Below are 12,115 nucleotides of genomic sequence, written 5' to 3'. Positions count from 1 at the left end.
AGAATGGGTAGTGGGAAGATAAGAGTGGGTAGTGGGGGGATCAACAGGAGAGGGAGGACAAGATGGGTAGTGGGGGGATCAACAGGAGAGGGAGGACAAGATGGGTAGTGGGGGGATCAACAGGAGAGGGAGGGCAAGATGGGTAGTGGGGGGCAATAATGGGTAATTGGAGTGAATGTGATCAAAATATATTCTATACATATATGGAAATAGCATAGTAAACCATTATTATGTATGGTTAATATATGCTAAAAAAAATCTTTTAAAAGAGCATTCTAGAATTGAAATCATAAAACTTGTTACTAACAAGACAATAGGGAAAAGCCAGAACAGAGAGTCTTTGTGCTTTTAAGTGGGTAAGTGAAAGATTGTGATTCAGGTGATAAAAGTTTTAAAAGTCAGGCTTCCATGACAAATAGCTGTTTTGAGACAGTCTCACATAGCCCTGGCTACCTTCCAACCATGTAGCCAAAGCCAGTCTTGAACTCCTGATGTGTCCTGCCTCTCCCTCCCAAATGCTGGAATTACAGGTGTGCACTATCAATCCTAGCTTCTATACTTTTGTAGTTTGTTAGGCATTTTTGTTTTCAAATTTATAAGTCAACAGTTCTTAGAATTGTTAAATATATCATTTTCAGTGTATAGGAAAATTGTTTGCCTTTTGTAACAAATTAATGAACATTTTTATCATGGCAAGAACATGGTTTAAAGTAAATTTAGGGTTAATTCATCTATAAATATTTATCAGACAAAATAGCTACTGTAATGCTTTGCCTTTTCAAAATGCCAAAATGAGGCCAACGAGTTGGCTCAGAGGGCAAAGGTACTTGCTGCCAAGCCTGATGTCCTGAGTTCTGTCCCTGGGACCTATGTGCTAGAAGGACAGAACTGACTTCTGCAAGTTGTCATTTGACCTCCACACACATGCACACATCCTTTCCCCTCCCATCAGTGAATGAATGAATAAATGTAACAAAATGTCCAGGTGTCAGAAGACCTTCTAGTCATTTCCTTGTTATGATTAATTTAATTGCCTTTGACTATTACATTTTGTAACTAATCATAAAGACTAAGGGACCTTTAAATTTTTTTATTTCATTTGTATGAGTGTTTTACCTGCACCCTTGTCATACAGTGCCAGAAGAGGGTGTCAGATCCCCAGAACTGGAGCCAAGGATGGTTGTTAGCTGCCACATGGGTGCCGGGAGTTGAACCCAGGTCTTCTGCAAGAGCAGCCAGTGCTCTCAACCACTGAGCCATCTTGCCAGTCCTTTTTTTAAAGATAGGGTCTCCTATAGTTCCAGTTGGTGTTGAACTCAGGGCAGTCCTCTTGCCTCCCCCTCCCAAGTGCTGGGATTACAAGCATGAACCACCATTCCTGGCTCAGGGACTTTATTTATTTATGTATATATTGTATATTGAGTGCACTTCTCTTCGTGCCCTTTGTCCTCCCTTTTCTTACTCATCCCCTCCCCTTTGTTCAGTCCCCTGTTCCCCTCTAGACAGTTTACTTCTACTTTCATATCATATATACACACATGATTTTATATAAAATATAAGAAATGTGAGAGAAAACAATATTTTTCTTTCTGAGATTGGCTTAATTTACTTAAATTATCTACAATTGTATTTATTTTCCTGCAAATGACATGACTTTATGGCTGAATGAAAACCCTGTAAATAAACATATGTTCCTTATCCATCCTCTGTTGTTGGGTATCTAGATTGTTTCCATAACTTGGCTGTTGCAAATAGTGCTTCTGTAAACATGAGTATGCATGTGGTGTATCTGGGTCATATAAAGACCTGTTGTTAGTTTTTTGGGGAACCTCCATGCTGACTTCCATAGTAGCTGGATTTGTTTGCATCCCACCAGCAGTACATAAGGGGTAAGGGACTTCCTTTTTTCTTCCTCAGCCCAAGTTAACTCATTCTGTTTCTTGCTTTTAGGGGGCAGCATTTTACTGCACTCTTCTTCACGTAGCCCCCTCATTCTCTTTCTTACAGTGGCATGGCTGCTCTCTGATATTTGGTGTTGTAGATCACTTAAAACAACACTTGCTGACTGACCACACCAATCCAAACTTTCAGACACTGAAATGTCGCTGGAAGAACTGTGATGCTTTTTTCACTGCTAGGAAAGGATCCAAGCAGGTATTTCTGTGGGATTGAAGGTTTAACTTGGGTCAGCAGACTGCTAAGAGCAAAGACCAGCAAACCTACTTTGCTTCATTAGTGTTCAGAATAGCAATAAATAAGTAGGATTTTTCTTTTCATTACTCAGGGACTCGGGGCAGGGGGATAATTAAACAAGGTTTTCAGAAAAGAACTGGGTAGTTTCTAATAAAGGTCTTATGCAAATTTTTTAGATTTGTGCTGTTGTGCTAAGATGAGACCTTATCTTTAACTGTATAGTTTCCTGTTAACAAAATGCTAGAGCTTCCATGCCCTCATGTGTGAAGCTGGTATGGCCCTCCTTGGCTTTGACTTTCTCCTGTCCTAGTACCAGTTTGTCTCTCATGGGCCTTCTTTCTTTTCCCTAGGATGCAGCAGGACACATTGAACGGCATGCCGAAGATGACAGCAAAATTGATTCATGAAGTTTTTTGCCTCCCATGCTGGGAAGTCATTAGTGAACTATTTTCATATTGGCCTCTCACATGGGCCACCCTCCTTCCGTAGGGAAGCTGGGAAGGAGAAAGTGGTTCCCAGCCAGTCCTATCACTAGCAAAGTCTGGGCAGCTCTAGGAAATGATAGGTTGCGATTCAAGTTTGTGCTGGAGCATAGAAACAGTGAAGGTTAAACATTTTAAGGAGCCCTACTCCTCTGGGACAGAATGACATACAGTGATTGATGCTGCTCACACCATAGGTGTTGATTAAAGATCCAGATGTTAATTAGTTACCCAGTTTGGCCCTAATCATACGTATATTTTATTGATTCCATTTGTGGTTTCTGCTTTATGTTCTTGTGATGGTTTATGCTAGATTTTCAGGATCAGTTTTTCTTTCCCTTTTTGTAATAACTGGGTATTTAAAATTAAGTGGAAAACAAATAGTTTTCTTCCTTAATACTTATGTGTACTGTTTCACGATTCTGTTTTGTAGATGGACAAAGCTGGCTTTAAGTGCTTAAGGACAGACACATGGTAGAGTTTTGAAATTAGCTAGAGTGGCTGCTCTGCCTGCTGTATTTAGAATTCAGATGAGACCCATAATGCTAAGTCCCTAGAGACAGCATTTCCCAGTGGACTTCTATGCAGGTTTCACTGCAGTGCTCAGTGGGATGTCTGCCCTCAGTTTTGCTGTTAGGCCTGGGCGCTCCCTGTTGCAGGTGATGGATGGCAGCTGTTTGAACTGAGATGTACTTTTATCTTCCTTCCCAGCTTTTGACTCTCCAAGTCCCATGTGACTTGGAAACCTTTTGCCTTGCTCCACTGCCGGCCCACATCTCTCTCACCATCTAACTGTGCCTGGAAGGATGGCACGCAAGGCTCACAGGGTGCTTGGTGTCCACCCTCAGGACCCCAGGTAGTGTAGTTGGAAGAAGCCTCTGGATTCAGTTAGGGCCTCAGGCAGGCTTCCTAGATACTTACCTTCTGAAGCCATGTCTGCCTTCACTTTCCTGCCAGCGGGGAAAGGACTGGAGTACAGTGAAGGAAAAGACTACCATGGAGAACATCCATGTCACCAAGTCTTAGTGACATTTCTTTGTTCTTTGATTTTCTTTAGATTGGTCAGTAAAACTAAACAAGTGTTACTCTCTAATCTCTTGTTTCTGGATTCTCTAAACTTTGATTCTTCAGAAAGAGAAGGAACAGGAGCCTCATGTCACACAACCTAGCTTCAGGATGTGATGCTTAGTTACTGTGACTACAGTCTCCAGGTTTGTCTTTGATCTATGTTTGAGCCTCCCCTCAGGCTTTAGGGCAGGCTGACTTCACAAGAGATTGGTAGATAGGCTGAAAAGGGTCTATAAGCCCTCTAAAAATAGTATAGAAGACTGTCATTTTTTCTAGGAGCTGCTCCAGTGGTTCTTACTGGATTCATATTAAGAACTAAACAAGGAGCCCATACTAGATAACATGGCCTCACAGTGATTTTCTTGTTTTATATTATATGGGAAAACTCTTGTGTTAGCCACATGACTTAGGTGTGAAGACAGCAACACTGTGTGATGGTGAAGAAAACTGAGAAGAGCTTACAGATAAAGTGTATTCACGCTTCTGTGTGAGATTAAGATACTTTCTCTACTTCTCACTTCCATTTCCCCTAAGGGTGACCAGAGAAGCCACACTTTTCAGTGAGTCTGGGAAGTTTTTTCATAGGAAAGTTCATTTGGGTTTATTGTGAAACCTGGCATTGTCCTCTGAGCTGGAGTGTCACTGCATTTCCACATTGGCAGGGCAGTGTGTTCCAGTACTGTGCTACACAGGTGTCCTGTCCACCCAGAGGAATGTCTAAAGTGATGAGAGTAGCAGGGCCTTTGCACAGCAGGGAAGGAGAGCATAAGGTGTTGAACAGTAGTGAGGATAGGATCAGCAAGAACTGTGATTGGGTTTAACTTGGTAGCATGGTGTGCATGTGTCTGCCTCTGCGTGTGTGAAAGTTCCTTTGTTTGCGTGTATGTGTGTGGGCACCCACACTTGTCATGTTTTTCCTCATTTCATAGTTTTCTTTGAAGCAGTAACAGTAATGAGCTCTTTTAAAAAACGTGAACTTCTTTTCAATATCAGGTTAATGTGTTCTCTAGTGTGAAGTGGTGTAGCCCTGTGTTGAGAAGTAATCCTTACAGTTACTACCTGTAAGTGTCTTGAAAGTTACATGAAAACAAGCTACTTTTTAAGACATTCATACAGATGATCCAGCCTCTGTTTCCCCTCACAGAAGGGCAGCTCAGGCCTGTGCTGACTGTTGTTTAGTAGTTTGATGAAAGACGGAAACTGTCCAATAACCTGCCAAAACCTAACACATCTCTTACAAGTAGTTGAAGGTCATTTTTTTAATGGTATTTTTGTTTATGTTCATCTAAGGCTGAAAGCCAAGAAAACCTTATAAAAATAAATCCTTTTGTATATTTGAATGAGTGTTTTCAATGGCAGTCCTGATAAACTACCGGCCACTTTCCGTTTTTTGAAAGTTTTTAATTGGTTCGAACATGTTTTTGGTATACTCATTTGTTCACTGTACACCATGCAAATAAAGGAGCAAAGAATTTTCTTGTGCTGACATTACTTAAGTTTGGAAAGTCATTATTTACCATTGCACTCCTGCCTCTGTATGGAAAGTTTCTCAGAAGTTAGCAGTTGAGTGTTTGAGTTCATGAACTACATGTAATTCAAGGCAATTACTGTTTAAGACTGCTGTCTTAACAAAGGTTTTGTTGTTGTTTTTCTGGGAGATTATTTAGTGGATGTAATTGAAGGCAATTACTGTTTAAGATTGTTGTCTTAACAAAGGTTTTGTTGTTTTTCTGGGAGATTATTTAGTGGACAACTTCATTGACTAGGCATGTGGCTGGCTTGGTGGGTGTAGGTGTGCACGTAGAGGATTGGCATGATATATTTTCTGGAAGAATTTATTGGAGAGGAAATTGAAGTACATTGTGAAGTGGAATTTGAACAGTGCATACATCCTGGTTTGTTTAAAAGATTGCAGTTCACATATGCTTACTTGGCAAATTTGTTTCTGCTACTTAGAGAACAGTTCCTAGAATTATTATAAAGACTGTGCCTGACACACTTCTGGAATGATGTTTTCATCCCTGCCTGTCACTTAGGACCCTTGAGGTTTGAGAGAAGTGGCCCAGTGGCTAGTGAGAAGCAAGCTGTGGAGTGGGTACTCGGGGTTACTCTCAGTCCCACATGCAGATGGATGTTGAATCTTCATGCAAACAAACCAAATACTTAACCATTTTCACCTCCAACCCCAAGTAACTGGCCCTGCTGGGTCACATGGTGACTGAAGTTTCCCAGATTTGCTCAAAATTCAAGGTAGTACAAATGAATGGGTAGAGGGTCCAGGAGGAAAGGCGTTAGGAAGTAGGTGCCCCAGAGCCGCTCCAGCACTGTTGCTTTCTGAGTTTTTAAAATATTGGTAACATTTGACTGCAAAAATGTTTCTAAACAAATAGCCTTCTTACATTTTGGTATAAAGCTGTGAACTTCCTAACTTTGTAAAGTGACATGTAAAGCAAATACAAGAGGAAAATAAAGTACTTTTACTAATTGACTGTTTACTTTTGTTATTTTGCCTGCATATTCATAGTCAGCCTTTTCCATGTTGACTTAGAAAATAGAGTAGAAAACACAATGTGCTTATAGATGTTAACACAGAGCTGCAGTCAAGGGTTTGTTCAGTGTCATAGACAGGCCAGTGAGCAGAGCAGAGGAGCTAGGGTGAAAAACTACATCTTTTTCACATTGCCCTCCAGTAACTGGCCCCCTTCTGATCCCCATTTACTTTGTTATTTTGTTATTTTAAATGTATTTCTTCTTCTCTTTTTTTGAGAATGGGAGACAGGGTCTCTCTGGAACTCACTATGTAAACCAGGCTGGCCTCAATCTTACAGAGATCCACCTACCTCTGCCTCCCAAGTGCTGGGATTAAAGGCATGTGTCACCATGTCCAGCTTAAATTTTATTCTTTCACAATGGCATAAGCATATATATATTGTACTTTTTGAGTCAGGTGTGGTGGTGCACGCCTTTAATCCCAGCACTCAGGAAGCAGAGGCAGGCAGATCGTTGTGAGTTCAAGGCCAGCCTGGTCTACATAGTGAGTTCAGGTCAGCTGGGACTACAGGGAGACCCTGTCTCAAAAAGACAAAAAAAAAAAAAAAAAAAAAAAAAAAAAGTATTTTGATCATAACCTTCCTCCCCCACCCATTATCCTTTTTTCCTCTACTCATACATACTCTATACACCAATAACTGTTTCCCTCCCTTATATAGCTTGGAAAATATCTTGAGTAATTCCTGTGATTTAAGTGGGGCTTTAGGTTTTGTTTTTGTATTTTCCATTGTTCTATTCTGAAATGAGGTCTTCTATCCATGTACTAACCAGGCCCAACCCTGTATATCTTTTGAGTCCTGACAGGATTGAGCAGATCCATAGACTAAAACTAGGGCTCTGTGGGTGTGGGTATATGTGTGCTTAGAGAGGTCAGAGGTTGACATTAGCTGTCTTCCTTGATCACACTCCACCTTATATATTGAGGCAGGGTCTCTCACTTGAACCCAGAGCTCACCAGTTTGGCTAGTCTAGCCAGTTTGTTCCAGGGATCCCCTTTCTCCGCCTCACTTGGGATGGAATTACAGGTGGACCATTGTGCCTAACAGTATTTATATTTATGTGGGTGCTGGGGACCCAAACTCAGATCCACTACTTGAACAAGAAGCACTTTTACCTACTGAGCCATCTCCTGGCCTCTCCAACTTATTGAGACAGTTTCACTGAACCTGGAGCTTGCCCCTTTGACTAGACTGACTGATCAGCAAGCCCTGGTCTCTGCTCCCCAATACTAGAGTTATAGACATGTCATACCACTCCTGGCTTTTATGTGGATGCTGAGGATCCAAACTGAGATCCTCGTACTTGTTCAGCAAGTGTTTCACCAACCTAGCCATCTCCCAGTCCCAAACTGAGGCTTTCTATGGGTGCTAGATGAGTGTATGATTGGAAGGCATTCAGTCCTGCTGTGGCTGAAAAATAGAAAACCACCAGTGGAACCAGCCATACACATGCCTTTATTTAGATAATTTTTTTCAGAATGCAGCCATATTTGAGTCAGACAACCCAAAATATCCAGCCCTGTTGTGCTTTGCTTACCACAGAGCAGACCCATCCTGAAAAGTGTAGAACTGAATACAAAGATGTGAAGGCTCCAGCACAAGCCAGGGCCATTGGCAAGTGCTGCCAACAAGCCCAATGCAAGCTAAGCGGGGAGCATGTGCTTCACAGCTGAGGCAGCTCAGAACCAGCAGACCTCCCAGCTAGGCTGCCCCTAGCTCAGGCAGACATTTGCCTACATGTGGCAAAGGGAAAGTTGTTCTCCCAAGCATCAGGCTAGGCATCAAGACATTATGGGACAAAGTGGAGGAAGAACAAGACCAAGGAGTCTCCTGAGGCTTGGAGGTGTAGCTGCTGGGTTCTATGTTGGGTGAAGTTGAAATCTTGAGTGATCCTGCGTGAGGCTAGTCTGGTTCAGGCATACATGGTAAGTTGCAACCACTGAAAGGAAGTCTCAAGATCGGTACAAAGACTAGAAAAGAGAGGCCCATCAACCCTAGGGATCTTGTTGGAAAGGGAATAGCGGGAATATTTTAAGGAGAAGCCTGTTGACTGCATCCTTTTCCCTGGAATTTTCCTAGGAAAATGTGTTCTCCAGCACAAAGTAACTTCCCCACTAGGCTTGCTTTCAACATTCCTTTCCTGTCCCATCCCTCCACCACCATCTAGAAATGAGAAGTACACAGTGGGTCCAGTCTGCCTCAGTGACTTCACTTTGGATTATACAGTACAAGAGGAATGTGCTATGTCTATTATGCTTACTTCTAGAACGTTGAGTTTGATGATACCATCTCCATCCTTGTCAAATGCATTAAAAGCTCCTGTGTGAAGGAACACATGGGCCAAAAGGCCAGTTACAGACTCCCTCCCGCTTCATTCTGTTACTTGCTCCTTTGTTTCCCCTAGGTTTGGTTTGGTTGTGGTTTTTTAGGGGTGGGGTTTTTGGTTTTTAACTGTGTGCGGGGGCGGGGGGGCACACATCATGACACACGTGGAAGTCAAGAGAACGACTATAGAACTGGTTCCTTCTACCTCTACATGGGTTTTGGTGAGCAAGCTCGGGTCACCAGGCTTACACAGCAAGCTAAGCCATCTTGCCAGTTCTTGTTTGTTTTTAAAACAAGGTCTCACTATATAGCCCAGGCTAGCCTTGAATTCACAAACCTGCCTTCGCTACTTAAGTGTTGGGATTACAGGTGTGCAGCACCATGCTTGACTCTGTAACTTGTCTTAAGTATTAATGTTGTCCTTCAGTTCAAATAACCAGAGTATCCACCCCCGCCCATGTTTTGTCATCTTTTTCTGTGTCAACAGCATCAGCCTTTGTGCATCCTTAGTGGAGTAGCCTGGGCAATTGTCATGCTGAGCTCCTACTACCACAGCTGTGCCTTGGGGAAAGGGACTCAAGAGGGCTAAACCCTCCCTTCCCCCAACTTACTGAACATTCCCTCCAGCCTGACAAAGCAGCAGATGAAGCTGTCAAAGTCTATGTTCATGTGCTTGTCTGCATACCGCATGGTGATGATGTCATAGAGCTGGCTGTTGAGGTGGAATCCTGAGAAGGAGCAGGGTGAGGAGGAACAGAAGGTAGAATGGTCAGTCCGGCATTCTGTTTTCCCTGCCCTGTGGCTATGCTGGCCTGGGGAAGAACAGGAAGCTACCTCCCTCCTTTGATAGGGCCCTGGTCACCTAGTCTCTCATCCCTCCTGCTTTCCCCAGCACCCGTCTGTATTTTGCCACCTCCTTCCTCCCAGCACCTGCATCATTGACTGCATTTCGCATCTCATAGCTATTGATGGTGCCGGAATGGTCTGTGTCGTAGTGTTTGAAGATTTTCTGAAAATAGAAGATTTGAAGACAGAAGTCCCACTCTGAAATCCCTGAATCAGCTCTCTCTGTTACTCTGCCTTTGACTCATCCTACCTGCCAAGCCTTAATCTTTTTCCAGAGGTGATGGAACTCTTGCAGATTCAGCCTTCCAGAACCATCTGTCTGGAGGAGGGATGTCAGGGCTACAGGCACATAGCAAAATCCCCCAGAACTGGGAGGGGGCTCCCCTGAACTGGGAGGAAGTATCTAGGGGATTCTGCAGGTGGTGCAACCAGAAGCCTCTGCCCCAGCTCCCTATCTCTTGCTCTATCCCTCCCTTCCTTCCTCTCTACCAAGTTCCTGCCAGCTCTACAGCACATGGAGCCTTTCCTCTAGGAACCCTCCTTTTTTGGGCAGTGTTCCAGGTAGGATTTCAGGCCTGAGGTAGGAGCTGGAGGTGGAAACCAGCCACAAGCCAGTCCTCAGTGACAACCCCTGCCATAGCAGCATCCAGGATGGTCTGAGTCAGGATCTCCTTAAGTATTTCCGCAGGCATAAATTGGGCCCCTTTGCTTGACTGGACACCCCTAATTGTTTCCCTGGCCCCTATGGACAGATGCCAGAGGGTTAGGAAAGTGGCAGGAAGGATACATCCATGAGAGCAATCATGCTCCGGCAGGACTCCAGTGTGAACCCTTGTGTCTTCAGGTCCTTGTCTGGGGGGATGGAGAAGAGTGAGGAGGTGCTCTCACACAGCCGGGCCCCCTGCCCATCCCCAGCATCTGGTGTGAGTTGCTCACGTTTGTTCACCACTGTGTTAAGGACATTCTTGAGCTCATCTGCACAGATCTCCATGTCCTGAGGGAGGAGAGAATCATGGTTCAAGGACAGAGCAGCCTGTAGAGCAGAGGCTTTGAAGAACAAATCCAGCTGTCCACAGTGGTAAGGTCCCTGTCAGTGCTGTTCCATCAAGTGAAGATACGGCTTTTCTGAGGAAGACCAGCTGCTGCACCCTCAGCTCTCCTGACTGCAGTGAGCAGCTCATAGCCAGACAGCTCTGACCCATCCTGTGATTGTCAGTCCTAAACCCAAAGACTTAACAGTTTTCTGTGCTGCAGCACCCATCCCCTGGTTCCATGAAACCAAAATGACTTCCGCTATACAGTGAACTAACTAGTCATTTGAGCAGTCCATTTGGGAAGAGACATGAGCCCTAGGGTGGGAGATACTTACATCACCTGCTATCTGCTTGAAAATGCTGCGGAATTGCTGCTGTTCCTCACTTTCCTGATCTGTGTTGCCAGGCCATAGCTATGGGAGTACAAAGGAGACTGGTTCACAGGAATCGAGGCTGGACACTGGCTAGGACACTTTCCTCTAGGCAAAGGGGCTTCAGTGCCCCAAAGCTATCAGCAGGAGCTGTCAGGGCTCAGGTTCTTAGTTGCCCTGGTAAGCCCAAGTAGGAATCATCTAGACCTCGGTAGCTCTTCACTCCCGACCTCAGGCCAAAGGACACATTTGCCATGCATCCCCTCCCCAAGCCTCCTCCAGCTAGAACTTCCTCCATTTCAAGCCTGACCCTTCTAGTCATTTCCTCTAGCCACCTCTGTCATCAGGATTACATTCTCAAAGGACACTTGCCCACTCCACTGCTTGGCTATTACTGGATAGAAGACATGGCCCAGGAATTGTCTGGCACCTCCGCTAACATTTACCTCTCCCCATTCCAATCAAACACCTGAGTTCTGGAGGACCATGGGTCTGTCTTCAGACCCCACTTTCTCCTGCTATGCTTTATCCTCCACTGTCAGGAACTTGGGACTGAAGACAAAGTTCCTGTTTGGCCTTCAGCTCCCCGATTTCTGTTGTTCTGGCTGAATAAACTCCAGTGGGGAGGTTCAGCTTGTCATTCCAGTCCTGACTGGTTGGTGTGGCAGCCAATCCCAAGACATTTACCCACCTTGTACCCCAGAGTTTAGAACTTGCTGAGAGAAAAGGTCAGTGGGACAAGTCCAAACCCTACCTGTTGGAGACCCCCTGGGAACCACAGTAGCTCCCATGCACCCCAAGAGCATGAGAACCCTGTTGCATGCTAGCCTCCCCATTCATGCCACATGCTCAGACACCTGTGGGGATTTTTCTTGCTTATTGGGGCTCGTTTTGTCTTTGCCCTCCTCTGCCTCCTGGTCCACACCCAGCTCCTTGTTGCTGTTTGCTCTGTCTGAAACGAAGATGATGGGCTGGAGAGAGGAGGGAAGTCAGGGAGGACAGGAGGGAAGCAAGGATTACAGGCTGAACTGGCACCCAAGGCAGCCTCCCCCCTGGAGCATCTTTGTGTAGTGAGAAGAAGAAAATATCGGTCAGGAGTTCCTGAGCTTTACTTCAAGCTCATCCCTGCAACAAGGTGTGTGGCTGGGGTAGGGTGCCCAGCCACTTTGGACCTCAGTTTTTTTATGTTTTATTTGAGGCTACATCTCACTATATAGCCCAGGCTAGCCTTGAATGCTGGGATTCTA

The 12,115-nt window shown here is 44.5% G+C and overlaps 2 protein-coding genes across 5 annotated transcripts in view; one reads left to right on the top strand and one right to left on the bottom strand.

The window, feature by feature from the left end:
- Znf106 (zinc finger protein 106) overlaps positions 1–6,232 on the top strand; it is a 68,316-nt gene extending 62,084 nt beyond the window's left edge. The window contains exons 21-22 of one of the 2 annotated variants that reach the window (XM_008846826.3): positions 2,008–2,154; positions 2,544–6,232. In XM_008846826.3, coding sequence (XP_008845048.1) covers positions 2,008–2,154; positions 2,544–2,600 — 204 coding nt within the window. In that variant the 3' untranslated portion in view covers positions 2,601–6,232. The remainder of the gene's footprint in view (positions 1–2,007; positions 2,155–2,543) is intronic. The other variant, XM_029570269.1, reaches the window with a different exon arrangement.
- A 1,499-nt stretch (positions 6,233–7,731) lies between these two features.
- Capn3 (calpain 3) overlaps positions 7,732–12,115 on the bottom strand; it is a 57,008-nt gene continuing 52,624 nt past the window's right edge. For 2 of the 3 annotated variants that reach the window (XM_008846820.2, XM_008846822.2), the window contains 9 exons: positions 11,726–11,839; positions 10,833–10,910; positions 10,400–10,457; positions 10,251–10,315; positions 9,714–9,782; positions 9,548–9,626; positions 9,229–9,345; positions 8,553–8,611; positions 7,732–8,231 (listed from right to left, as the gene is read on the bottom strand). In XM_008846820.2, the coding sequence (XP_008845042.1) occupies positions 8,205–8,231; positions 8,553–8,611; positions 9,229–9,345; positions 9,548–9,626; positions 9,714–9,782; positions 10,251–10,315; positions 10,400–10,457; positions 10,833–10,910; positions 11,726–11,839 (666 nt within the window). In that variant the 3' untranslated portion in view covers positions 7,732–8,204. Of the gene's footprint in view, positions 8,263–8,552; positions 8,612–9,228; positions 9,346–9,547; positions 9,627–9,713; positions 9,783–10,250; positions 10,316–10,399; positions 10,458–10,832; positions 10,911–11,725; positions 11,840–12,115 lie in introns of all 3 variants that reach the window. The other variant, XM_008846821.2, reaches the window with a different exon arrangement.

Source organism: Nannospalax galili, unplaced genomic scaffold (genome assembly GCF_000622305.1).
Source record: "Nannospalax galili isolate Female #2095 unplaced genomic scaffold, S.galili_v1.0 scaffold342, whole genome shotgun sequence".
Classification (NCBI taxonomy): Eukaryota; Metazoa; Chordata; class Mammalia; order Rodentia; family Spalacidae; genus Nannospalax; species Nannospalax galili.
The sequence above is the reverse complement of the archived record's forward strand: the minus strand, read 5'-3'. Positions and strand labels throughout refer to the sequence as shown.